The 25089-nt window shown below is 56.0% G+C and overlaps 1 protein-coding gene across 7 annotated transcripts in view; it reads left to right on the forward strand.

Moving 5' to 3' along the window:
• The first annotated feature begins 3707 nt into the window (after window positions 1-3707).
• Window positions 3708-25089, forward strand: part of TESC (tescalcin) — a 60733-nt gene continuing 39351 nt past the window's right edge. For 6 of the 7 annotated variants that reach the window (XM_036276248.1, XM_036276246.1, XM_036276247.1 and 3 more), the window contains exon 1: window positions 3820-3892. In XM_036276248.1, coding sequence (XP_036132141.1) covers window positions 3835-3892 — 58 coding nt within the window. In that variant the 5' untranslated portion in view covers window positions 3820-3834. Of the gene's footprint in view, window positions 3893-25089 lie in introns of all 7 variants that reach the window. The other variant, XM_036276251.1, reaches the window with a different exon arrangement.

Genomic DNA, 25089 nt, shown 5'->3' on the forward strand with positions numbered 1-25089 from the left:
GTCAGTGGCCTAAAGATTAAAGGCGTCTTGTTACCAGAACAGCTCCAAGCCTTGGCAACACCCCCAAGCTCAGCGATGAGAAGGATGGGGAGTGAGTCGGGTGAATGCTTTTAGGTGCTATTTACCCAGCTCCACATCTGCACTCTGAGGCTGCTTTACAGCCTGTTCTGAAACACCTTGGTTTTCCCATCCATAAAATGGGCACGCGTTGGGTCCTTCTCCTCCAGGCTCCTGCAGCAGCTGGTACCCATTGGTGTGCCCTTTAGTGACGGTCTGTTCATGTCCCTTTCATTCCAGCCTCTGGAATCCCTCAGGTCAGGGACTGACTCCTTCACTGTAGAGTCTGAACTCCTGGCACTAAATCGTGAGTGAGTGAATGAATGAATGAGTGAATGGATGAATGAATGAATGAATGAATGAATGAACATATGAATAAGGGCAACAGTTTACTGCAGTTGCCTTGGATGGCTCATAAGAATGAAGTGATAAACATTCAGGAATTTTACAAGCCCAAATTGTTAACTTATTGGGAGCTTGAAATTGACCACGGTGGGCGTATTTATACCAGGAAATAAATCAGCAAATGCCACCGAGATGGCTTCTCTCCCCGTTTTCAGAGCCTGTTTTACAGCTCACCGTGGGGGAGCACGTACCACACTGGGCACTGTTTCAACACTTTACATCTAAGAATCCACATCTAACCCTCACAGCCACCGTTATTGTTGCCTTTTTTACAGATGCGGAAACTGAGGCCCAGGGAGGCGAAGGCAGTCGCCTTCCCCGGCGCGAATGGGAGCGAGCCGGCTGTCCTGCCCGGCTCTGGGCTCAGCTGCCCGTCGGCCTCACAGGTACCCGCCATGCTCATCACGGCCCGGTTTCTAATCAGCTCCTCGGGATGGAGAGACGCAGTTGCCTGGTGACTGAAGTGTTTCCCAACCCTCAGAAGGTCATGCTGCGTGCGGGAGGATAAAGATCACCGCACGGGGTGCCCCTCATCCAGGGCTTCAGACAACAGATCCAATCAGCCGGCCGGACCCCATGCGACGCTCCAGACCTCTTTCGTGACGCCAACAGAGCCATGGGTAAGATTGAATTAAAGCTGTGACGTCCTGGAACAGCGCCATGGGCTTTGTGTAGAGACAGCCCTGGCGCGTGGGTGTGCATCAATGCCAGCCAAGGGGGCAAAGCCCAGGCAGAGGGTGGGCGCCTCCGACGACGATCATGGGCCCCTCAAAGCTCAGCTTTAGGGATAACAGCCTCCAGGAACCCTTGTTCACCCCCCTGCGTGGTCACCTCCTCTGGGTCAGTGTCCCTACCCTTCTATCGGTTCCTGGACCCTCCAGAGCCCCGAGTATGGCGTACAGCCGGCCCTCCATAAATGTGCAGTGAATACCTGCAGAAAGGAAGGCGGGAAGCCCACAGATTGTGCATTGGCATCTGCACGCCGGCTGCCACCAGGAGCTCCCAATTCTTTCCCCAGGCCCTGCCGTCAGGAATAAGTCCCCTCGGTCACCACACCCCAGCCCTCTCTTGGCTAAGGTGGTGTGTTTGGCAGCAGACCCAGGAGAGTGGCAGAGACCCTGGGAAGGCCTCTGGGAGGAAGTGATTACCCTACGATCTGAAGAGGAAGCCCCAGCCACAGGAAGAGGGAGGGGAAGGGAGTTCTGGGCAGAAGGAACAAGTGTAAGTGCTTGTCTGGGAGCTGATAGGGGCCAGTGGGCCTTGAGATGAAGTGGACAGTGTAGACAGGTGGTGGAATAAACACCAGCTCCCTTCACCCGTACACTGGAGGGGGCCTCTCTGTGGTCACCTGAAGGGCAGAGCGGCACCCTGCACCCCTCACTGTCCCCCGCACCATCCCAGGGCCCCATTCCCACCCACACACTGCCCTTGGCTCCAGGAGCAGCCATGCCCAGGGGAGGAGACGCAGTCTTGAGAACGCCTTTTTCCATATCCTCAGCAGAAAGCCCCATCGTTGAATCCTTGAATAACTGAATGGGATAACATTCCAGGAACCAATGTTTTAAGTCAGAATAAAAGAGTTCCCAGCAGTTGTGGGTAATTCCCAGGGGGCCTGGGATCCCCCTTTCTGACCCCAGAGCCAGTCTGGGCTTCTAGATTCCTTCTGACCCAAACTGCAGTCTCTAGGTCAGCTGCTGTCTGATAGCCCACGGCTCCCCACGGCGAGGTCTCAGAACCACCCAAGGGTGCTTGTAAAATGTCCATCCCAGGAGCTGCCCCAGCTCCCTGATGCCAAGAGTAATGGGCAGCTGGATTTTCAACCAGAACCAGGCTGATTCTGCTGCTCCAGCAGGTTTCAGGAGCCCCCTGGTGGTTCTGAAAGGCACCCCTGCCCCTGGAAAGGGTTGTGACCCTTTGCTTGGGCCTGTGGCCTGCAGCCATGGGCACCCCATCCCCAGAGCCCTGTGAACCTGATGTAGGTGAGCCCACCCAAACCTCTGTGAGCACTGGAGCACCCTTGCCCTCACCCCAGCACTATCGCAGAGCCTGGCACCCAGGACACGGAATACTTGCCCATCAGGGATGGCCCTGTCAGTCACCAAGCACCCTAGAGCCCTGAGTTTGGGAACTGGGAAGTCTTGACTTTGATTTTCAGCTCTCCTGTGTGACCTCTCTGGGAATGAGCTGCTCACTTGCAAAGTGGACTTGATTCCACAGAGACCACCTTGAGCCATGTCCCATGCCAGGCCCTTCTGATGGGCCTTTCACGAACTATACTATCCCCATTTTCAGGAGAAGGACTCCTGGCCAGGCAGGTGGCAGGACTAGCCCCCCCTCGCCCCCAGCCTGGCTGTCGAACCTGATCCCTTTCAGTGGTTCTCAACCTTCCTAATGCCGCCACCCTTCAATACAGCTCCTCATGGTGTGGTGACCCCCAACCATAAAATTATTTTTGTTGCTACTTCATAACTGTCATTTTGCTACTGTTATGTTTCAGGTGACCCCCAAAGGGGTCGCGACCCACAGGTTGAGAACCGCTGCTTTAAGCCATCTTAACGCAGAACTTCTCCCATGGATTGGGGACCGCAGCATGGCCTCTCTGGCAGTGTGTCTTAAATGCAGCCTGCCTGAGTCAGAGCTCCCCACCCTAAAGTTTGGGTCCCTCCCCTCCAGCCCCCAACTGTCAAGCTCCAGTGCTGTTTGGCTAGATGGGCGGGTTGTCACGAAGGTGTGTCCCCTTCATTAGGTGTTGGGGGAGGGGCTTTCGCGGACTAAGCCAAGCAAAGCACCTGGTGCCTGGTGCACATTCAAGGTGGATTACTCTTGTTACAGCCTTTACTGCTGTTCGCCACAGAGCTCATTAATGCTTGCTGCCGCCCTCCTTCACTGTCCCAGGAGGGCCTCCTCTCCTGAGATCTGGGAGGACGTGTGCTGGAACCGGGGTGGGGGTGGGCACAGGAACCTCCCAGGGGTTTGATCCTTCCTCTGCTCACGCCCCAACTCGGCTCACACCTGCTTTTTTCCAGAGCCTGCAAGGGTGCGGAAGGGGCGAGGCACGACCAGCAAGGTGAAGAACCTTGGAGGTGGGCTCGTTGGTCCCGCTCCCCGCCTTTCCTGTCCGGAGGCGGGGCGCTTCCCACTCCCCACTCCCGGCTCCCCGCAGTGCGCGAAGCCGGCGCGCTCTAGGACCGCGGCGCGCCGCCCTCCGCCGCTATAAGAGGCTGCGCTCGGGCCCCACGCGGAACCCGCGGCTCAGACCGGTCCCGGCGTCCCGGCTCGCTTTGAACCCGAGGCCGGACCAGCCGCTGCGCAGCCGACTCCAGCTCGGGGCCTGCGGGAGACGCGCGCACGGGGGACCCCGCCGCGGGCACCATGGGCGCTGCCCACTCCGCGTCCGAGGAGGTGCGGGAGCTCGTGGGCAAGACCGGCTGTGAGTATCTCGCGGGGCACGGGCGGGACCGCCGGCCAGCTAGCGCGGGGAATCCCAGCCCACCGCCGGCGCCCGTCCGCGTGCCGCGTGCTGTGTGACCTTGGACCAGTAGCTGGCCCTCTCTGCGCCTCAGTCTCCCCCGCCTGCAAATGGGTCTCCGCCGGCCACTTTGCAGGCTGCGGCGAGGATCCCCGGTGCTGAGTAAGTGTCGAGGCCAGTCATCCTGGCTGCTCTCGAAGTTAACTAATAACCCGGAGCCTGGGGTCTGCGGACCCGGGAGGGAGCAGGGCCCGGACTCCCCCAGCGCAGGGCCGGCGCCGGGGCAGGGAGAGCAAACGCCTGGCAACGCCCAGCTGGCGCGCACCCCGCACCCGAAAGTCGAGTGGGTTTTCGTTGCACAGGGGGAGGAAAGTTTTGAAGTGGGCGGCAGCGGGGTGGGAGTCGGGCTTTGGCTTCGTCCTTTCATCTGTAAAATGGGTTCAGGGGGGCGCAGCTCCCCGGGCAGCGGGGAAGCTTAAGCGAGGCAGCGCCCGCAGAGCACTTTGCGGGAGCCCGGCGACCTTCCTGGAGCTCGCCGGGGCTCCTGGCACCCGCAGAGGCGGGGCGCATGGGGAGGCCCGACCGCGGGGCTGAGGTGACCGCGAGCAACTGACAGGCGGAAGCTTCTGTCTGCCCAAGTCCAGCGGGGCTGGAAACTTGACCGTGGGCCCTGACCTTCGCCCGCCGCGTTCAGCCACCGGCTGTGAAGGGGAGTGTGGACTGTAGACCGGGGAGTCCGGGCAAGCGGGCAAAGTGGCTTTGGAGATGGACAGGCTGGGTGGGAGCCCGGCCAGCGCCACTGTTTTTCTGGCTGTGTGACCTTGGACTAGTCATTTTACCTCCAAGTCTTGGTTTTTGTTTTTTGTGTTTCTCTTTGGAATGGGATGGCTGCTACTACCTGGTAGATGCTCAAGAAATGGGAGCTGCAGATGTTATTTCTAAGGAGCTGGCTCCGGCCATTGGCTGTGAGCTTAGTGCAGATAACCGTGCCTGTAGTCCGTCATGGGGGAACCCAGCCATTGTGCGCCGGCTGGAAGCTGTCTGCACCTTACCCCAATCTGGACACCTCTTTCCGGGATAACTGGATGGAAATTACAGAAACCCCTTAACAACTGGAGTATGTGCGTGTGTGTGCGCGTGTGTGTATGTATATGAATACATGCATACATACATGCACGCCCACATACACACACATATGTATATATCTTCTGTACAAATACAGAGCTATCAGTCACTGGAGAAATAAAAGATGTGGTTCACTATATGTAATATGGAGCCCCCCCCCCCCTTTGTTAAAGGCAGGACTAATAAGAGTATGCATTTGTAATTGCTTTATTTGCATCAAGGACTTGGGAAGGACCTGCAGGCAGTAAGAATAATGGATATTTATGGGGGATCAGGTGGAAAGGATAAAGGGGAGTGAGCTTTTTTTTCACTGTAAACTTTGTTATATCTTCATTTTGAACCACGTGTGAATATTTTACTTCTTCGAAGTGTTTTTATAAAATCCAGTTCAAACCCAAGGTGAGGACAGAGAGGAGGTAGGACTCCCCTCACCTTGGCTTCCTTGGGTTTCCCGTTTTTATTATTTCTTGAGTGCACCCTCCTTGCCTCTCGCTGTCTTGTATCTGGACTGGTGCAAGTGAGGGTTCTCTGTAGCTGAGGTCTCCCCTGGAAGGGTGGGCTGGCCACCAGTGGCCCCCATCTCTCAGGCACCCCCCCCCCCCAGCAGACAGGCAGGCAGGCAGTCTGGGGGAATTTTGGCTGGTTGTGGGTTTGACAGGTGATGGAGCTGCAGAGCATGCTGGGAATCTTGTCAGTTTCCTGGGTCTGCTCTTGCTGGGGGGGAGGGAGGGACAGATGCTCAGCGTGGCTGCTCTGTAGCTTTCCTAGATGTGGCTGATGTGGTGTCCCTTCTTGCTGGCCAGAGCTCAGATTTCACACCCCAAAGGAGGAAGGGGGACAGAAGGTGTCAGGGAAGGATTCTGAGGTCTGAGGGGAGGATGACCACCTTCAGTTCCCTGAACTGTAAATAAAGTTCCTCCTGTCCTCTGGAAGGGGCTGGCACAGTCTGGACACTTCTACCTATTCAGCAAGTATTTGAGGACCAGGGACTGGGGATTTAGAAGTGATGCAGAGAGGCTGCTGTTCCTGAGGGGAGCGCACAATACAGTCAAATCAGTCCATAGGGATCCAGCTCTAGGAACAAGGCAGAATGGGCGCATGAGAGTTGGGGAGAGACGGGGACACATTTCTTTAGGGTGGGCAGGAGGGCTCCCTGAGGAGGGAGGTGGCAATGGAACAGAAACCCAAATAAGGAAGAGCCAGCCACATGGTCAGGGGATGGTGCATTTGGACAGAGGGAGCAGCCACTGCAAAGGTCCTATGGCAGGAAGTCGTTGAGGACAATGAATGAGACTTGTCTGAGTTGGGGACATGGCTATAGTCATAGCTCAGGTTGTGGCAAGAGCCTGATTTAAGGGGTCTTACTAGGTATGTGGCTTTGGGCAGGTGTCCAGTATTACTGGCCATGCGTTAAACACATTTGCATGTCCTGGTCACTCAGCCACAGCGAAGAGTTAAATCTTGGTCTCATGTCTTCCCAGCTGCATGACCTTAAGCAAGTCATTTTACCTCTCCGAGTATCTGTCCCCATCAGGATGCTGGGTTGCTGGGCTTTCCCAGCCTGTCTGAGGAGCAGGGTGAGCCCTGATTTAAAGAGTCACCAGGTCCTTTCCTGAGGACTCCATCTGGAACCCATGAGGAGGGCAAGCGTAGGATGGTGACGGTCAGCCTCGCTCCTTGAGCACCAGGCTCCGGGCTGAGCACTGGCATGCACTCTGGTGGGATCTTCATCACAATCCTCCAGGGAAGGTGGCAATATGGCCATTTGCAGATAAGGAAACTGAGGCTCAGAGGGGTAAAGCAACTTGCCTGCAGTCCCACAGCTCCTAAGTGGAGGGGCGGGTCGCGGGATCCCCAAGCCCACTCTCCTGCCACACTCTGCTTTCTCGATGTTCAGTTGCTGCTCAGATTTCTAGGAACCCAGACCGGGTCGGACAAGTCTGCCCGTGTATTTTTCTCACCTCCAGGCCCTTGCTCGAGCTGTTCCCTCTGCCTGAGCACACTTTCATTTTGCTGTGCGCCGTTCGGTATTTACATACGGGGTGCCTCTGTAACCACCACCCATTTCCTCTTGGCTCTGCCTCTTGACGAAGCGCATGTCCTCCATCACTCAGGGCTCACCGAGCCGTGTTCCCGTGCAGAAAGCCATCCCCGCTACTTACTCTCCGTCCAGCTTTGGGGGGTTAAAGGCGTGGCCTCGGGATACCACCACCCCTGCAGTCCCTGCCGTAACAGCACACATCACATGGTGTGTGCCGGAGATGATGTGTCTTCTCACCTTTGTACACAGTGTGTGGTCTTTACTGAGAATGCAGGAGGGTCACAGTAAAGGGGTGACGACCCCAGGGACTGGATAACTCAAGGAATATTGCCCAGGAGCATGTGTCTAGTAGAAAACCTAGACACCCCTCCACCCCCGCCCCCTGCAGCTGGCCTGGGCCACGCTGCCCCCCTCCCCAGCTTCTCTGGCTCCTTGTTTGTACCATGCATCCCGTTGCCTTCCACATTGAACCAGCTTCTCCAAAAATAGTCCTGCGCGCTAGTTCGCCCACGCAGGGTATCATCGGGGCTGCATGCCCACCTCCCCTTGCCTGGTGCAGTCTCATTGATTGATTTAAAACATAAACAAGCATTCCCAACCATCACTTCTGGGCCAAGAAAGCTAATTATCTCGATTGTTAAAACTCATTACAAAGTCCAGCGAAGGCATCCTGGTTGTGTTGGAGCAGTGAGCTGGGCTTTCGGATCGAGTCCCGAGGTGCACAGTGTCCCTGGGCAGGAAGAAAGGCTCCTTAGGAATCACTCACCCAAGTCCATTCCCCTTCACCACCTTGAGCTGGCCTGGAGGGAGCCCCACTTCCTGTCCCCCCAATCTGTGCCTGCGCCTGGACTTGGAAAGGAAATAATAAGAGGAGGATTCTGGGAAAGGTGAAGGGTCTATTTTTTCCTTCAGGCTCCAAAACAGCTCCACAGGCACATCTCTGTAGATGCCAAGAAGCTGCCAGAAGGAGGAAGAAAAAACAATCTCCCAGATCTCGAGTTCAGGCCTCATAATGGCAGCCGCTAATGTTGACTCAGTGCTTGTCATCTGCCAAGTGCTAGGCGGAGCCATGCAGCTGATCCGTGTTCGCTCGTGGACTCTCCTGGGAACACCACGCTCCCATTTGACAGATGAGGAAATCGAGGCTGACGAGATGCCGTGGCTCGCCCAAGGCCACGGGCTACTGAGTGGGATCAGGGTTCAATTCCTGGGCTGAGCCCCAGACCTCGGCGCTGGGCAGTCCTTCCCGGGTCGACAGTCTCCATGCCTCGCCCCATTCGCCCTGTGCCGTATGCCCGCTGTGCTCAGGCACGGGTACCCTGGTGGACCGGTGTCTCCCTGCCCTCCGGATTCTCGGGGGCTCGGGCAGGCCGAGGTGCACTGTGTTCTTCGCCGGGGCACATTCACCTAAGAGGCCGACCAAACCGACCCGGCTCCCTGTCCATGTCCTCTGGAGTGGACGGCGGCTTTGAACTTGGGATCCCCAGGGAGTCTACACCCCCTGACCTAGGGTGCAGGACTGTGTTGTGTGGCTTGGGGGGGCGTGGACCCCCAGCACTTATTAGGTTCTCAAAACAGTGAATATGTATTCTACTGCACATAAAGCATACCTCAATAAGAAAATAATAAACGCACGTAATTAATTATTAATTTTTTAGAAAAAGCTTGGCTCCTGGCAGGGAGGGACAGTCTTCTCTGTGATGCCTGAGCTGGACCAGTCCCCACGGGGGAGCTCTCAGGGCAGGTCCCAAGGAGGCAAATGGCCTGGTGTCCTGGGCACCGTGGTCAAGACTGGGAGGGAGGCCCGAGGGGCCCAGCCCTTCGGAACCCTCTCCGTGTTGGTAAGGGGGGTATCTGGACCTCCCCGCCCACCTCTCTGGGTGCTCACTGACATGGGAGGCTGGTTTGGGAAGCTTTTCATAGGGCTGGATAGCAAGTGGGTTTATTTCCGGGAAAGCGGCCCCTGCTCTGGCCCAGGCTAATGGTTTGTATTCTGCGCGGCTGGGCCGGTCTCTCCCTGTGAGCAGAAGCTGTGGAGCCCGGCCTCCAGCCGGTGTTCCTGGGGTCAGCCCTGGGCTGTCTTGCTGAGATGCCCGGTCAGGGCCATCGCCCTCCTGAGCCACCATGTCCACCCCGTTAAAAATGTGGCAGTTGACCAGATGGTCTGTGGTCCCTCCGGCCAGCTGTGAACAAGGCAACAGCTGCTCTTTCTTGGGCACCTCGTGTCAATCACCTTCCCATCCGCACACGAGCCAGAGGAGGCAGGGCTGCTATTGTCGCCAGTTACAAATGAGGAAACGGAGGCTCAGATACGCGAAGTCACTGCCCAAGGTCGCTTAGCTGCCGAGTGTGGGACCCAGACTCAGAACCAGGCCTTTTAGAGGTTGCCTCTTTGTCAAGTTCAAGGAGAAACTGCCTCTCCCACGTGACATGCACCCCACCTGATAGAGACTGAAACTCTGAGTCTGCAAGCCTGTATGCTGGGAGACGCCTCGCTGCTGTCCCGGGGCCACGCTAAGGTGCCCCTTTGCTTGTTGACCGAGCTGGCAAGAGGAGCATTGGACCTCGAGGCAGAAAGGTCCTGGGTGATATGGAATGTTCTAGAATTGTGGACTACCCCTGGGGAGGGCAAGCTCGGGGGTGGGCGTGAGAGAGGAGTGAGGAACCCTGGGAGGGAGAGGCTGGAATCTGCCACCTCGTCCGTTTCCTGGTGCCTTACTGCGTGGCCCACGTGTTTCGGAAGAATTTGTGTTTTCTCAGCGTGGAACCAATTGGCAATCCACACCAAGACGTCCCAGCTCCGCGGATTAGTAGTAATTAGATCCCTCATGCATCTTTCTTGCCTTTTCCATCCCCGTGCTGGCAGGATATTTATTTGTGAGTTAATGGTCCCCAGAATGCAGCACGAATTTAATCAACGCTCAGATACGCCATACGGCCCGCCATCCAGACAGAATACCTCGGGTGTTGATAAGATGCTTTTACTTCTGCAGCACGTTAGTATCTGTTATCTTAAGCTGGGAGAACCAGCCGTTTTCAGCTCAGAAGGGCCCACCGCTCCCAGAAGATAAGGCGGGGCCCATGCTGGTGGCACTGAGCAAGGTGACAGGGAGGATCCCGGCACCCTGTCCTGCCAGCCACCCTGTCTCCTGCTCTAATTTTATTATTAATTCATAAAGCCCGAAGGTCGAGTGGGTGATTTCCGCTGGTGGCAGCACCTTAAGCACTAGGACAAAAAGACCCTTTGTTGTCCCAGCAGTGTGACCTTTGGGGACTGGCAGACTGTCAGCAGGGGGTCTTCCGTTCTGGGCACAGTTCCCTGGGAGATGAGAAGTGGCAGTCAGGTCTCAAGGCCGAAGTACCTCCTGGAGAGAGGGCAGACAGCCAGGAAGGAGGTATCAGCACTGTTGGCTGAGTCTTAGCAATGGAAAGAGAAGGTAGCCACAGTGAATGACTTCTCTGTACACTGAGGTTGGAAGGGTGTTTCCCTCCCTCCTCCTGGCACCCATGCTTGGGTCCCCATGATGAAAGAACCCCAAGTGAGTGCCACTCACAGGCCTCACCCACCAGGTATATCTAAGGACTTCTTTTGTCTTGTCCTTACCTGCTTCCCCACGACCTCAGCCAGTTTCACTTGGGACCCATTGGCCTCCCACCCTTGGTCTTGACCAGCAAGGTAGATAGGGGTTTGAGTCATGGTGCTGCCTTTCACTGTCTAGGGAAGTAACTTTGCCTCCAAGTCTCAGTTTCCTCATCTGTAAAATGGGACTGTGTCACAGGGCTGTTGTTAGAATTAAATGAGAGTAAGTAAAGCTCTTGACACATAAGTGTTCAGTAGTGGTTGGTAGGTACTAATCATTTTGATTATGAACCTTTCAGAAGCTGGCTACATTTCTCCTTTTTAAGGGCATTGTTAACTTTCCTCAGTAATTCATTCCATTTTTGACATGTCTGCCATCTTTGACGTGCCTGAAATGAATCATGATCTTGCCCTTGTGATGATCAGGAACCTTAACATGCTTTAATATGTATCTCTCTGTAGTATATTTTCTTTACTTTAAAAAACTACCTATTGGTTTTATTTTTTTGTGCAGACCCTATTAATTATTGCAACTATTCTGTATAGATTTAGTTTTCTATAGATTTTTCCATGAGTCTCTGTCTGTTGTCAGTTGTGTCTGAAAATGTCTTTCTTTGCCAGCATACACAAATGATCATGTGGCTGGGTATAAAACTAGAGGTTATTGCATATTTTCTTTCAGCACTTTATGGTTTCTTGTTGTTGAGAAGTCAGATTTTTTTGGTCTAATTGATATTTCTTTGTCGAAATTGGCCGTATTGCCTGTTTTAAATTTTTGTTGGTTTTTGCTACTGTGTCCTAAGTGAGGATTTATGTATCCTGACTGGGGATGGTTTATGCTGTTTCATTCTAAAGACAAATTGTGTCTTCCATCTCTCTTCTTTCTCTTTATCATCTTCTTCAGTGATTCTTATAAGAAATATATAGGGCCATGTCATTCTGTCCTGAATGCTTCTTTACTGTTTCCTTTTTATTGCTCTGTGCTATATTCTGGGTTAGTTCTTAGATCTGTCTTCCACTTCACTAATTCTCTCTTTAGCTATTACAACTTTGATGCTTTGATCTGACTATTAAGTTTTTTAATTCCTATGAATTTTTTAAAGCATTGCATAAGTTCTGTGTGGTTTTCAAATTCACTACTTTGGTCATAGGATACTGATGCTTCATTTCTTTTGGTAATAACTTAAAGCTTCTTACTTAGTCTCTGCTGTTTCACCTTCTTGGGGTGCCAATTTTTTTTGTTAATTGGGTCTGCTGATTCTCCCATATGGTGGTTCATTTGTTTGCATGGCTTGGTTTTTTATTATGAGTTCATCTTCAACTGTGCTTCTCCCTCTGGCGTCCACATCCTTCCAGAACTACCTTCCGCTCCAGAATTATGCTGAGGCCAAAGCAGTGGAGATGAGCCAACCAGAAGTACCTCCCTGGTGAGAGTCCTACGTGCCCTGGGGTATAGAAGGGCCTCACATGGTGCTTTACTTTTATTACGCTAGGTACCTTGGGGCTTTCGCTGGTCTGGAAACACTTTTTGCATTAATTCTCAGCGTGGCTTTCCTGCACCATGGATGTTTGGATTTTTCACCCGTGCATGGCATCACGGAGGTCTGGCCAGTCTCCCCTGCACCCTGCCTCCTCCTCAGGAGTAGTGGGTTCGATAGAGCAGAATGAGAACTCAGGAAGCAGACTCGAACCAGTCAGCTTGCTTGCTGACTCTCTGGGCCCACGGGGAACATTTTTTCTGGCCCACCTTACATGGAGAAGTAGCCTTTGTATTTCAGCTTTTGAGGGGAGTCTCACTCCTAGCTGATAGACTCAAGGCCACTTCGTCAGTCAGTGGGCTAGAAGCCCCCACCGTGGCTGTTAGAGCCTATAAGCACGGTGACACCCCAGACCACCCCCGCAGCATCTGGGAGTCACCCCACTGGCTCCGAGTTCCCGCCTTACTTCTGGCACCTGGGAGTTTCCTGCTCTTTCAAACTTCGTAGAGTATTTGATTTTCATTCTTATTTTATGCAGCGTTTTATGTGTTTATAGTGGGATGGAGAGTCTGTTAGCAGGAACCGGAGTTCCTTATCCAAATGTCCTTACATAAGAAGCCCTCACACTTGTCATGAGCTCATCTCCACCAGTTTGGCCTCAGCATAAATCTGGAGCTGATGCTTGTTCGGGAAGGTTGTGGAAACCAGTTCCCGAGATGCTCTTATCTGTAAAATGGGTGTGACCCTCACTCTAGGAGGCAGGCGCTGTTCCCAAGACCAAATAAGATCATGTCTGCCAAGCCCCTGGCTTAGTTCCTGCCTCTGAGCAAATGCTAGCACGTGGCAGGTGTCCTGTCTCCGCAAGGCCAGCGGCAGAGAGCAGCACAGCCGCAGGGAGCTGAGCGGAGCCGAGCGGAGCCACGGGCTGCGAGTCTCTGCGAGTCATGCACGCCCACTCTGACAGCTTGCCAGGCCGTCTCCGCGCTCACGACAGAGAATATTTTCTGAGTCAAGTCACTTCACTCTGTCCTGGCTTTCCCTCCAGCCCCGAGAACAGGAGGATTCATTCTGTGTAAACAAACGAAAAACCTCAGAGATCCAAACGGAGACCAGCGGTACCTGAGATGCAAACCAATGCCGACAGCACCGCGGCGGTGTGGGCTTGGGGCAGCTCCTACCAGGGGTTCCTTGGCTTTCACAGTCACAGAGTGGGGTGCAGTCTTCAGGAAAAGGGAGTGAAGGCGCTGGATCAGAGCCAGCAGTTCATCTTCTGGTTGCTGCTTCTGCTTCGGAGAACTGAGTTGGGTCGGATAACTTCCTTCTCGAGGCCAAGGGCACCCAGGTGCACCTTGGGTGTGTGTGAGAACCCTGGCACAAGGCGCGGTCTGTGATGTGTACACACGGGGCGCATGGCTTCCGAGGGGGAGGCTGGTGAAGGGGAGGGGCTGGGCAGCCAGCACCGTGAGGCGTGCGTGTGCTAGGCGTGCGTGTGCTAGGTGTGCGTGTGCGAGGCGTGCGAGGCCGGGTCCTTTCCTGGCTGGGGGGCCTGGGATTAGTCACTGCTTTGGCTGTAGCCCCAGGCAGCACAAGTTGCCTCTTCCTTCCTGAGCCTGGAGCCAGCTGCGGAGCCTCGCAGGTTCCAGGGGATTATTGCTTTAGGGGCACAATAACCCCTCTCATGGCAACTCCGGGGTCTCATGTTCCTCCTGCCAGGTCCAGTGCCAGGTGTGCCCGTGATTGGTTTTTCAAATCGGGGCAAAATTCATGGAACATAAAACGGACCATCTTAGCCATTTTAAAGCATTCAAGTCAGTGGCATTAAGTGCCTCCTGGGTGTTGTGCAAACATCACCAATATTTCTAGAACGTCTTCACCACCCCGGAAAGAAACTTCATGCCCATGAGCAGTCCCTCGAATCTCCGAAACGGCAGCCCCTGGCAACCACTAATCCACTTTCTGGGTTTGCTTATTCTGGGCATTTCTCCGACGTGGAAGCCCGGATAGTGGACGTTGGCGACCTGGCTTCCTTCTCTTAGCATCGCGTTCTTCGGGTTTGTGCATTTGCGGCATGGGTCACGACGGCATGACCCACTGCGCGGACGGACCGTGGTTTGTGAATGGATGGCCATTCACCAGTTGATGGACTTTTGGGTGTTCCCACCTTTCAGTGATGGTGCATTTTGAGATGTGCTCTTGGTTGTTTTGCACCGGGCGAGCAGCTTCGTGAAGGCGGTGCTATTATTGTCTCCGTCTTTCGGAGGAGGCGGTGGGCTCAGGAAGACGGTTGGGTAGGATGGAGGCTGGGGATGGAGCAGCGGCTCTTGGCAGGGATGTGAGCTCACCTTTCTGTCGGGCCTGCCTCACCTCTGTATCTGGGACTTCGGACTGTACCTGGGTTGAGTCCTGGCCAGTTTGTTGGGACACTTGGAGAAGGAGAGCTTTGGGGGCCCTGAGAGCCACCGAGTCTTGCCCAGTGATGCCCCTTGATGTCCCAGGGCCCGCATTGAGGCTGGCACTGTTGGGGGAGGCAGGGTGGCACCTGGCACCCCTGGAGAGAGCAGGAGTGTGTTCTCAGCTGCCTTTGTTCCTTCCAACTGTGTCTTGAGCCCCCACTCCACCGTCCCCCCACTCCCAGCCCCCGACCTGGACAGCTACACCTGCCCACATCGCCAGAGGTGCCCAGCCCCATCATTTGCGTCCACCATCCATTTTATCCCCAGGCGCATGGGATCTTGCTCCCTGCCTTAGCATCACCGTAAACTCAGGGTGAAATCAAAATGCCTTCATCCAGCCTGTGCCCCCACCCCAGCTTCTGCCCCTACTCTGGCCCCTGCCCACCTGCACCCGCCCTGGCCACACTGCCCCAGCCCCCAGGCCTTGGACCCTACCCTGGCCTCTGTGTCCAGGCCACCGGCCCCCCTCTGTTGACCACCAGTCCCTGCCCCAGCCCCCTGGGCCTCGACCCTTGCCCTGGCCTTTGTGTCCAGGCCACCGGCCCCCCTCTGTTGACCACCAGTCCCTGCCCCAGCACCCCAGGCCTTGACCCTACCCTGGCCCCTGCCCCAGCCCCCTGGGCCTCGACCCCTGCCCTGGCCCCTGCCCCAGCCCCTGTGTCCAGGCCACCGGCCCCCCTCTGTTGACCACCAGTCCCTGCCCCAGCCCCCTGGGCCTCAACCCTTGCCCTGGCCTCTGTGTCTAGGCGCCCGCCTCCCTGTGTTGGCCATGGGCCTTGCCTTGGCCCCCCTGCCCCACCCCATGGGCCTCAGTTCCTGCCATCCTGTCCCAGCCACTGGCCCCTGCCTCAGTCCCATGGGCTTTGGTCCCTGCCCTGGCCTCCGTGTCGGCCATCGGCCCCTGCCTTGGCCGCCCTGCCCTGGCCACTGGCCCCAGCCCCATGGACCTGGGCCCCTGCCCGGGCCCCTGTGTCCAGGCCACTGGCCCCCCTCTGTTGACCAGAAGTCCTTGCTCCAGCCCCATGGGCCTTGGCCCCTACCATTCTGCCCAGGCCACTGGTCCCCTGTGTTGGCCATTGACCCCTGCCTTGGCCCCTGCCCCTGCCCCAGCCCCTGCCCCAGCCCCAGCCCCACGGGCCTCGGCCCCTGCCCTCGCCCCCATGTCCAGGCCACCAGGCCCCTGTGTTGGCCATGGGCCTCTGCCTTGGCCCCCCTGCCCTGACCACGGGACCCAGCCACCAGTTCCTGCCCTGACCCCTGCCACAGCCATGGACCTTGGCCCTTGTCCTGGCCCCCCTGACCCAGCCAGTGGCCCCTGCCCTGGTCCCCTGGGCCTCGGCCTCCGCCTTGGCCCCCCTGCCTCGGCCACCAGTCCCTGCCCCAGCCCCCTCAGCCTCGGCCTCTGCCTTGGTCCCCCTGCCCCGGCCACCAGCCCCTGCCCCAGCCCCCTCAGCCTCGGCCTCTGCCTTGGTCCCCCTGTCCCGGCCACCAGTCCCTGCCCCAGCCCCCCGGGCCTCGGCCTCTGCCTTGGTCCCCCTGCCTCGGCCACCAGTCCCTGTCCCAGCCCCCTCAGCCTCGGCCTCTGCCTTGGTCCCCCTGCCCTGGCGCCCTGGCCCGGCCACCAGTCCCTGCCCCAGCCCCCCGGGCCTCGGCCTCTGCCTTGGTCCCCCTGCCTCGGCCACCAGTCCCTGCCCCAGCCCCCTCAGCCTCGGCCTCTGCCTTGGTCCCCCTGCCCTGGCCCCCTGTCCCTGCCCCAGCCCTGCCCCAGCCCCCTCAGCCTCTGCCCTCCTTGGCCCCTGGCCCGGCCACCAGCCCTGCCCAGCCCCCGGGCCTCGGCCTCTGCCTTGGTACCCCTGCCCTGGCCCCCTGTCCCGGCCACCAGTCCCTGCCCCAGCCCCCTTGGCCTCGACCTCTGCCTTGGTCCCCCTGCCCTGGCCCCGTGTCCCGGCCACCAGCCCCTGCCCCAGCCCCCGGGCCTCGGCCTCTGCCTTGGTCCCCCTGCCCTGGCCACCAGTCCCTGCCCCAGCCCCCGGGGCCTCGGCTCGCCTTGGCCCCCTGCCCGGCCACCAGCCCCTGCCCCAGCCCCTCAGCCTCGGCCCTCTGCCTTGGTCCCCCTGCCCCGGCAACAGGTCCCTGCCCAGCCACCCTCAGCCTCGGCCTCTGCCTTGGTACCCCCTTGCCCCGGCACCAGCCCCTGCCCCAGCCCCCGGGCCTCGGCTCTGCCTTGGTCCCCCCGCCCTGGCGCCCCATGGCACGGCACAGTCCCGCCCCAGCCACCCGGGCCTCGGCCTCTGCTGGTCCCCCTGCCTCGGCCACCAGTCACATGACCCAGCACCCTCAGCCCGGCCTCTGCCTTGGTCCCCCTGCCCTGGCCCCCTGTCCCGGCCACCAGTCCCTGCCCCAGCCCCCTCAGCCTCGGCCTCTGCCTTGGTCCCCCTGCCTGGCCCCTGGCCCGGCCACCAGCCCGGCCCAGCCCAGGGGCCTCGGCCCTCTGCCTTGGTACCCCTGCCCTACGCACCCTGTCCCGGCAACAGTCCCTGCCCCAGCCCCCTTGGCCTCGGCCTCTGCCTTGGTCCCCCTGCCCTGGCCCCGTGTCCCGGCCACCAGCCCCTGCCCCAGCCCCCGGGCCTCGGCCTCTGCCTTGGTCCCCCTGCCCTGGCCCCCTGTCCCGGCCACCAGCCCCTGCCCCAGCTCCCTCGGCCTCGGCCTCTGCCTTGGTCCCCCTGCCCCGGCCACCAGCCCCTGCCCCAGCCCCCTCGGCCTCGGCCTCTGCCTTGGTCCCCCTGCCCCGGCCACCAGCCCCTGCCCCAGCCCCCTCGGCCTCGGCCTCTGCCTTGGTCCCCCTGCCCCGGCCACCAGCCCCTGCCCCAGCCCCCTCGGCCTCGGCCTCTGCCTTGGTCCCCCTGCCCCGGCCACAGCCCCTGCCCCAGCCCCTTTGGCCTCGGCCTCTGCCTTGGTCCCCCTGCCCCGGCCACCAGCCCCTGCCCCAGCCCCTTTGGCCTCGGCCTCTGCCTTGGTCCCCCTGCCCCGGCCACCAGCCCCTGCCCCAGCCCCTTTGGCCTCGGCCTCTGCCTTGGTCCCCCTGTCCCAGCCACCAGCCCCTGCCCCAACCCCCTCAGCCTCGGCCTCTGCCCTGGCCCCCTGCCCCGGCCACCAATCCCTGCCCCAGCCCCTCAGCCTCGGCCTCTGCTCTGGCCCCCTGCCCCGGCCCCAGCCCCATAGGCCTTGGCCCCTGCCCTGGCCATTGGCCCCCGTGCCCTGGCCCCAACCCCCTGGGCCTCAACCCCTGCTCTGGCCCATGTGTTCAAGTCACTGGCACCCCCTTCTGTTGGCCATTGGCCCCTGCCTTGGTCCCCCATCCCCGGCCCTCTGGGCCTCGACCTCTGCCCTGGGCCCCCAGTCACCACCCCTGTCCCCAAATGCCCTGGTCCCCCTGCCCCAGCCACCAGTCCCTGCCCTGGCCCCTGCTCCAACTCCAGCCCCCTGGGCCTCACCCCTACCCTGGCCCCCCTGCCCTGCCCCTGCCCCAAGGGCCCATGGACCTTGGCCTAGACCTTGTCCTGGCCACTGGCCTACCTCTTTTGGCCATCGGCCCCTGCCCTGGAACCCCTGCCCTGGCCGCTGGCCCCTGCCCCAGCCTCCTGGGCCTCAGCCCCTGTCCTGGCCCCATGTCCAGGCCACTGCCTCCCTGTGTTGGTCATCGGCCCCTGCCCTGGCCACCCTGCCCTGGTCTCCCTGTCCTGGTCCCGGTGTCCAGGCTACCGGGCCCTCTGTTGGCCATAAACCTCTGCCTTGAGCCCCTGCCCCAGCCCCCCTGACCCCCTGCCCTGGCCACCGGCCCCTGTTCCAGCCCTCCGAGCCTTGGCTTCTTCCCTGGTCCCTCGTCCAGGCCGCCAGCACCCCTGTGTTGGCCACCGGCAATCCAGGCCCCCGCCTTTGCCCCCCACCCTGGGCCTTGGCCCATGCCTTTGCCCCCTGCCACTGGTCCCTGCCCTGGCCCCCTGTTCAAGCACCAGCCCCCCTGTGTTGGTCATGGTCCCCTGCCCTGGCCACCAGCCCCTGCCCTGGCAACCCGGGCCTCAGCCTCTGCCCTGACCACCCTGCCCCGGCCACTGGCCCCTGCCCTGACGCCCTTGTCCAGGCCACTGGCCCCCTCTGTTGTTCATCAGCCCCTGCCCTGGCCCACCTGCCCCGGCCACCAGCCGCCCCCTGACGCCCTTGTCCAGGCCACTGGCCCCCTCTGTTGTTCATCAGCCCCTGCCCTGGCCCACCTGCCCCGGCCACCAGCCGCCCCCTGACCCCCTTGTCCAGGCCACTGGCGCCCTGGGCCCGGGCTTGGGCCCATGCCTTGGCCCCCCTGTACTGACCACTGGTCCCTGCTCTGCCCCCCTGTTTTGGCCATGGGCCCTGCTCTGGCACTCCTGGCCCCCTTGCCCCAGCCCCCTGGGTCCCGGCCTCTACCGTGGCCTCCATGGCACCCTGGACCCTGCCCCCGCCCCCGCCCCGCCCCCGCCCCTGCCCCCGCTGTTCTCAGCTGCCTTCCAACCCTGGTGAAGAAGGGAGCTCCCTAAGCTCTCCCCACTCTGCCCCTGTGAGCCCTGCCTTCCCCTGCCCGGCTCTCAGCTGGCCCCCATCGGGCAGCGCCTTCCTCCCCATCCTATAGGCTGGAGCCCCACTCCAATCTGGGTGCTCCTTGGAAGCTGGGTCCCAGCCAGGTGACGTGCATCCTTACAACTGCGCCCCCAGCATCCAGCAGGTGCCTGGCAAACCAGAGGCGCTCAGTAAATGTCTCTTCATGAATGATGAAGGTTAAGTGGGCACAGGTGGGCCATGAGGGAGTCCATCAGGCCCCCCAAATCCCTGAGAGCCAGCATGGATTCCGGAAGGAGCAGGTGTATTTTACATGGCCCTCACCACCAGACTTGGGCTCCTTGGAACCAGGGCTCAAGCAGTCCCGACCACCCTGTGCGGGGGCCTGTGCTGGGGTTCCACTTTCTCCAGAGCCAGGTCATGGAGGCTGGACCTCCCCAAGGATATCAGGCCCATTTCTCTGCCCCCAGTTTCCTCCCCCTTCCCCTCTGAGGGTGTCTCTTGACTCCCTGGTCTATGCGACTGTCCTCCACCTCCCCACCCCCTGTGACCTCTTGCTTAGCAGAGAAGGCTGCAAGCTGGACCCCACAGCCCTACAGGTGAGGCAAGGACCAGACAGAAACTCCGTATCTATTAGCAGTCACTCCCGACCCCCTGCCCCCAGCCCCTGGCAACCACTGATCTACTCTGCATCTGTGGATCTGCCTGGCCTTGTGTGTGGAGCTTCTATTTTTTAACTTGGCACAAAGTGTGTAAGGTTTATCCATGTTGTAGCATGTGTCAGTACTTGATCCCTTTTCATGGCCAAATAATATTCCCTTGTGTGTGCGCCCATTCACGGACATGAGGGTTGGTTCTACCTTTCCGCTGTTGTGACGCGTGCTGATGGGAACCTTCGTTCACAGGTGTTTGTGTCTTCGTTTCTCTTGGGTGTATACTGAGGAGTGGGATTTCTGGGTGGTGTGGTAAACAACCTCTGTTGAATCCACCCAAGAGCCACCAAGCCGTTCCCCGCAGTGGCCGCACCATCGTATGTCCCCACGCTGATGAGCTTCCAGTTCCACCTCAGTCTCTGACCGACACGCATTCTCTGTTGGGTTCTTCATGATACTCATCAAGGTTAAAAACGTTTTAACTCAAATAAGATTACACAAGTCATCCCTGTTGGGAAAGTTCAAGGCCAGACGAGCACAAATAAGGGGCGAGAGGAGAACTGTCCTGTAATCGTAACATCTGGACACGGTTTCCTGTGTCGTAAGTCGGTGCGAACGTGTGTATCGATCCGAGCTTGGCTACAGCGGAGACCTCGGAGCCCGGTGGTTTCCCACGCGCCGGTGCCGAGAACGGTTTTCTGGGGCCCACGGTGTCGCAAGGACTTGTTGAGGCCGTGTAGTACTCTGTCTTCGGGAGGTACCGGGATGTATCCAACCAGTTTCTTTCTTTTTTTTATCACTCGGAACAGACAACGAGGGTTCCTTTTATCTGATTTTCTTTGTCGCCTTGTCTCGGTTCCTCGGGGTTCGTTACTAGGGATCTCGTTTCTGTTCAAAGCCCACGGCTCGGCCCCGTCCACTGCAGACACAATGAGAGGTGCGGTCACCCGTGTTTCCTAGGAGCTCTATGTGGAATGGAATGTGCTAGTAGCCACATCAAAAAAGTGAAATGAATTCCGATCCTATTTTAACCCATTCTATATCAAAAACGATTCCAACCTACAACCAGTATCAGCTTTATGGAGACCGTTGACATTCATTTCACGTTAAGTCTGGGCGCCCGTGTGTGTGTGACACTCCGGCCCACCTCAGCGGGGACTTGCCACCTTTCAAGGGCTGAGTGGCCACATGTGGCTGGTGGCTCCCTATAGGGCGGTGCAGGCGTATAATGTTTTTGTTTACACTTTGGATACAAAGTGATGTCACCCCCCAACACACACACATCGAAGACTGGGTCGATGAACTCCCCCAGCCTCCTGCAAGGGTGTGCATGTCCCTCAGGTTGAAATCTGAAACCGAGATAAGGAGGTTGAGATGCCAGGCACTGGAGCAGCTGTGCCGCTGTCGCCCGTTCCCATGGCAACTGTGACCTCATGGGGGCCTGGAGAAAGGGCTGGGCGGGGAGCAGGGGAACTGGGAAAGTTTCCTTCCCAGGAATCCCGGAGGCCAACAACAGACAGGGCCTTTCACGGTCCTGGGTGTGTGACTCGGGCACACGTGTATCAGGTTCCCGCGGGCCAGACCCTGCGGGGGTCCAGGGTCAGCCCAGGCGTCCAGAGCTGAGGACGTGGAGCTCAGCTAAGGGCTGAGCGCTCGGCTCTGGGAATTTGGGTGCTGAAAAGGGGGGACCGGAGGTAGGAGGTTGGCACCTGTGAGTGTGTGTGCACTTTGGATGCAATGAGCTGGAGACTTCGTTAGAGAGACCTGGTTTGTGGTGATTTCTAGTTTATACAGCTCTTCCTGTCTGTGCAACCTTGGGCGAGTCCCAGGGTTCCCATCTCTAGAATGGAGATTACTCTGTCCCTACCTGTTAGGATTGACCAGGGGGTTATGTAAGGCAAGGCTCATCAAGGGCAGAGCTGAGCCTAGTGCCCAGGACACAGTACACGCTAAATTAATGCTGACAATGTGGTTGTCATGATTATGCATGTAATTTACGTTTCTGATGGTGTTATTGACATGTAGCTCACATACCATGCATTTCGCCCATTGAAAGTGTACTCGGCAGTTTTTAGTAGAGTCGCAGGGTTGTGTAACCATCACTACAATCTAATTTTAGAACATTTTCATCCTCCCGAAGAAGCTCCGTGCCTATTCGCAGTGACTCCCCTTTGTCCCTCCCTAGACCACCCCTGGTCTACTTCCGTCTCTGTGGAGTTGCCTGTCTGAGCTTTTCATATACGTGGATCATGCAGAACGTGGCTTTGCGACAGGCCTCTCATTTAGGGTGTGATTTCCACATAATTCGTCTTTAACGAGGCTGTTGAGGAGCACGTGTTTGGCTGTAACTTCTGACCATGATTTCTCAGGTGAGACCCAGGTACTGGTTCAGCAGATCTAATCCGATCACCCAAAAGAAGGCGTGTGGGGTGTCAATAAAAAAGTAAAGTAAAATAAAAGTAGAACAAAACCACACATATTCTGCCAGACAAACTGAGTTCAAATCCTGGGTCTGACTCTTTCCAGTTTAGTGACCCAAGGAAGTTACCCATCGCCTCTGAGCCTCAATTTGCTCTTCTGTAAAATGGGGACAGTCTGTCCATCATAGGGTCATGGAAAGGGTTGAATAACACCTGTGCCTGGGACATGGCCCGAGTCAGTGGATGATTCATCAGTAACAATATTTTTGTGATCTCTTGACTGTCCCATATGGGACCATATTGTGTGCTTAAAATATTCATTACATGACTAATAAATATACATGTGTATAAGAAAAAAATTGGAAAATATACATGAATTAAAGCAAAACAAACACAGTCTTTAATCCCAGTATTAAGAGATAGTTGCTATTATTATTTTGGGAAAACAAGTTTAGTTTTCTTTTGATATTTATGTACATTTGTGTATATTTATATATTTTCCCCAACATGCTGCTTCTGTAGCAAGCAGTTTTTAGACATATGTGGAACACATTTCCATTTCAATATATACAACTGTATCTGTTTTTAAATAGATTTTTTAAAACATTTCCTGTTATAGTTGACATTCAATATCATTTATATTAGTATGAGGTGTACCTCATAGTGATTAGACATTTATGTAACTTACAAAGTGATCACCCTGATATGTCTGGTTCCCACCTGACACCATTTGTCATTATTACACTATTATTAACTATATTCCCTGTGCTGAACTTGACATCCCTGTGACTGTTTTGTAACTACTCATGTGTACTTCTTACTCCCTTCACCCTCTTCACCAGCCTCCTTATCCCTCCTCCCCTCTGGCAGCTTTCTGTCCGTTCTCTGTATCTACGACTTTGTTTCTGTATTTTGTTTTTTAGAGTCCACCGATACGTGAAATCATGTGCTATTCGCCTTTTCTATGTGTCTGTTTTTATGCCAGTACCATGCCATTTTGATTACTATAGCCTCGTAGTGTAATTTGGTGTCAGGTAACATGATACCTTCCACTTGGTTCGTCTTTTTCAAGATTGCTGTGCATGATTCCGGATCTTTTGTGGTTCCATATAAATTTGGGGATTATTTTTTTTCTAGTTCTGTGAAAAATGCTATTGGTATTTTGATAAGGGTTGCATCGAATCTGTAGACTGCTTTGGGTAGTATTGACATTTTAATGATGTTAATTTTTCCTGTCCATAAGTAATCAGAAAGAGAATTCAGGAACGTAATTTCATTTACAATTGCATTAGAAACTACTTAGGAATAATTTAATCAAGGAGGCAAAAGACCTGTACTCAGAAAATTGTAGGACATTGAAGAAAAAAAAAATGAACATACAAATTAATGGAAGGATATACTCTAGCTTCTTTTTTTGAGGTTCATTTCCATTTGCATGAAATATCTTTTTTCCTTACTTTCAGTCTGGTGTGTCTTTTGATCTGAAGTAGGTCTCTCGCACGGTATATGCACAGGTCGTGTTTTTTTTGTCTTTTTCTTAAATCCATTCAGCCACCCCATGACTTTTACTTTTTTAATGTTTTGTTTTTTCGAAGACAGAGATAGAAACATCAACGTGAAAGAGAAACATTGATCGGCTGCCTCCTGCACACCCCTACTGGGGATCAAGCCCAAAACCCCAGGCATATGCCCTGACCGGGAATCCAGCTGGGGCCTCTCAGTCCATGGGATGACGCTCAGTCCACTGAGCCACACAGGCCAGGCCACCCTATGTCTTTTGATTGGAGCATTTAGTTTATTTACATTTAAAGCAATTATTTATAGGTATGTAGTTCTTGTTATTTTGTTGTTTCCTGGCTGTTTTTGTAGTTCTTTTCTGTTTCTTTCTTGTCCTCCCACGCTCTCCTCTTGTATGTTGGTGACTTTTCGGGGTTGTGTCGGACTCCTTTCTCTTTGTTTCTTGTATGTCCCTGATGGATGTTTGGTTTGTGGTTGTGATGTGCTGCATACATACCGAGCGATGTGTCTAGCAGTCTGATTTAAATTGATGGTTGCTTAAGTGTGAACATATTCTAAGATCACTGCAATTTACACCTCACCCACTCCACGTTCATGTCTTTGTCGTTTTTATCTTTTTCTTTCTACTTAAAGGAAGTCCCTTTAATATTTCCTGTAATACTGGTTTAATGGTGATCAGTTCCTTTAACTTTTTCTTTTTAGTTAATTTCTTTTTTATTATTATTATGTGTTGGTTTCTGGTTTTCCCTTAGCTTTTTCTTGTCTGGGAAACTCTTATCTCCTCTTTTATTTTATTTTATTTATTTATTTTTATCCTCACCTGAAGACATTTTTGTTTTTTGTTCAGAGAGAGTGGGAGGGAGAGAGAGAGAGAGAAACATCGACGTGAAAGGGACACATCAAGTGGTTGCCACCCGCATGTCCCAACCAGGGCTGGGGACAAACTGCAACCGAGGTACATGCCCTTAGTGGGAACCAAACCCGGGTCTCTCTGGACCGCAGGCCGATGCTCTAACCACTGAGCAAAACAGATTTTGTGTCCATCCCATCTGGCCTGAGCTGTTGGAAGCAGCTCAAACCAAAAGAAAGTTTCTGTTGAGAAATTGGTTAATAGCCTTATGGGAGCTCCTTATATGTAACTAACTGCTTTTCTCTTGCTACTTTAAGATGCCTTCTTTTTCTTTAACATTTGGCATTTTAATTATGATGTGTCTTTCGATCCCCCTTGTTTGGGACTCTCTGCGCTTCCTAGACTTGTGTGTCTGTTTCCTTCATTGTGTTAGGGAAGTTTTCAGTCATT

The sequence above is a fragment of the Molossus molossus genome, unplaced genomic scaffold (genome assembly GCF_014108415.1).
Source record: "Molossus molossus isolate mMolMol1 unplaced genomic scaffold, mMolMol1.p scaffold_m16_p_22, whole genome shotgun sequence".
Classification (NCBI taxonomy): Eukaryota; Metazoa; Chordata; class Mammalia; order Chiroptera; family Molossidae; genus Molossus; species Molossus molossus.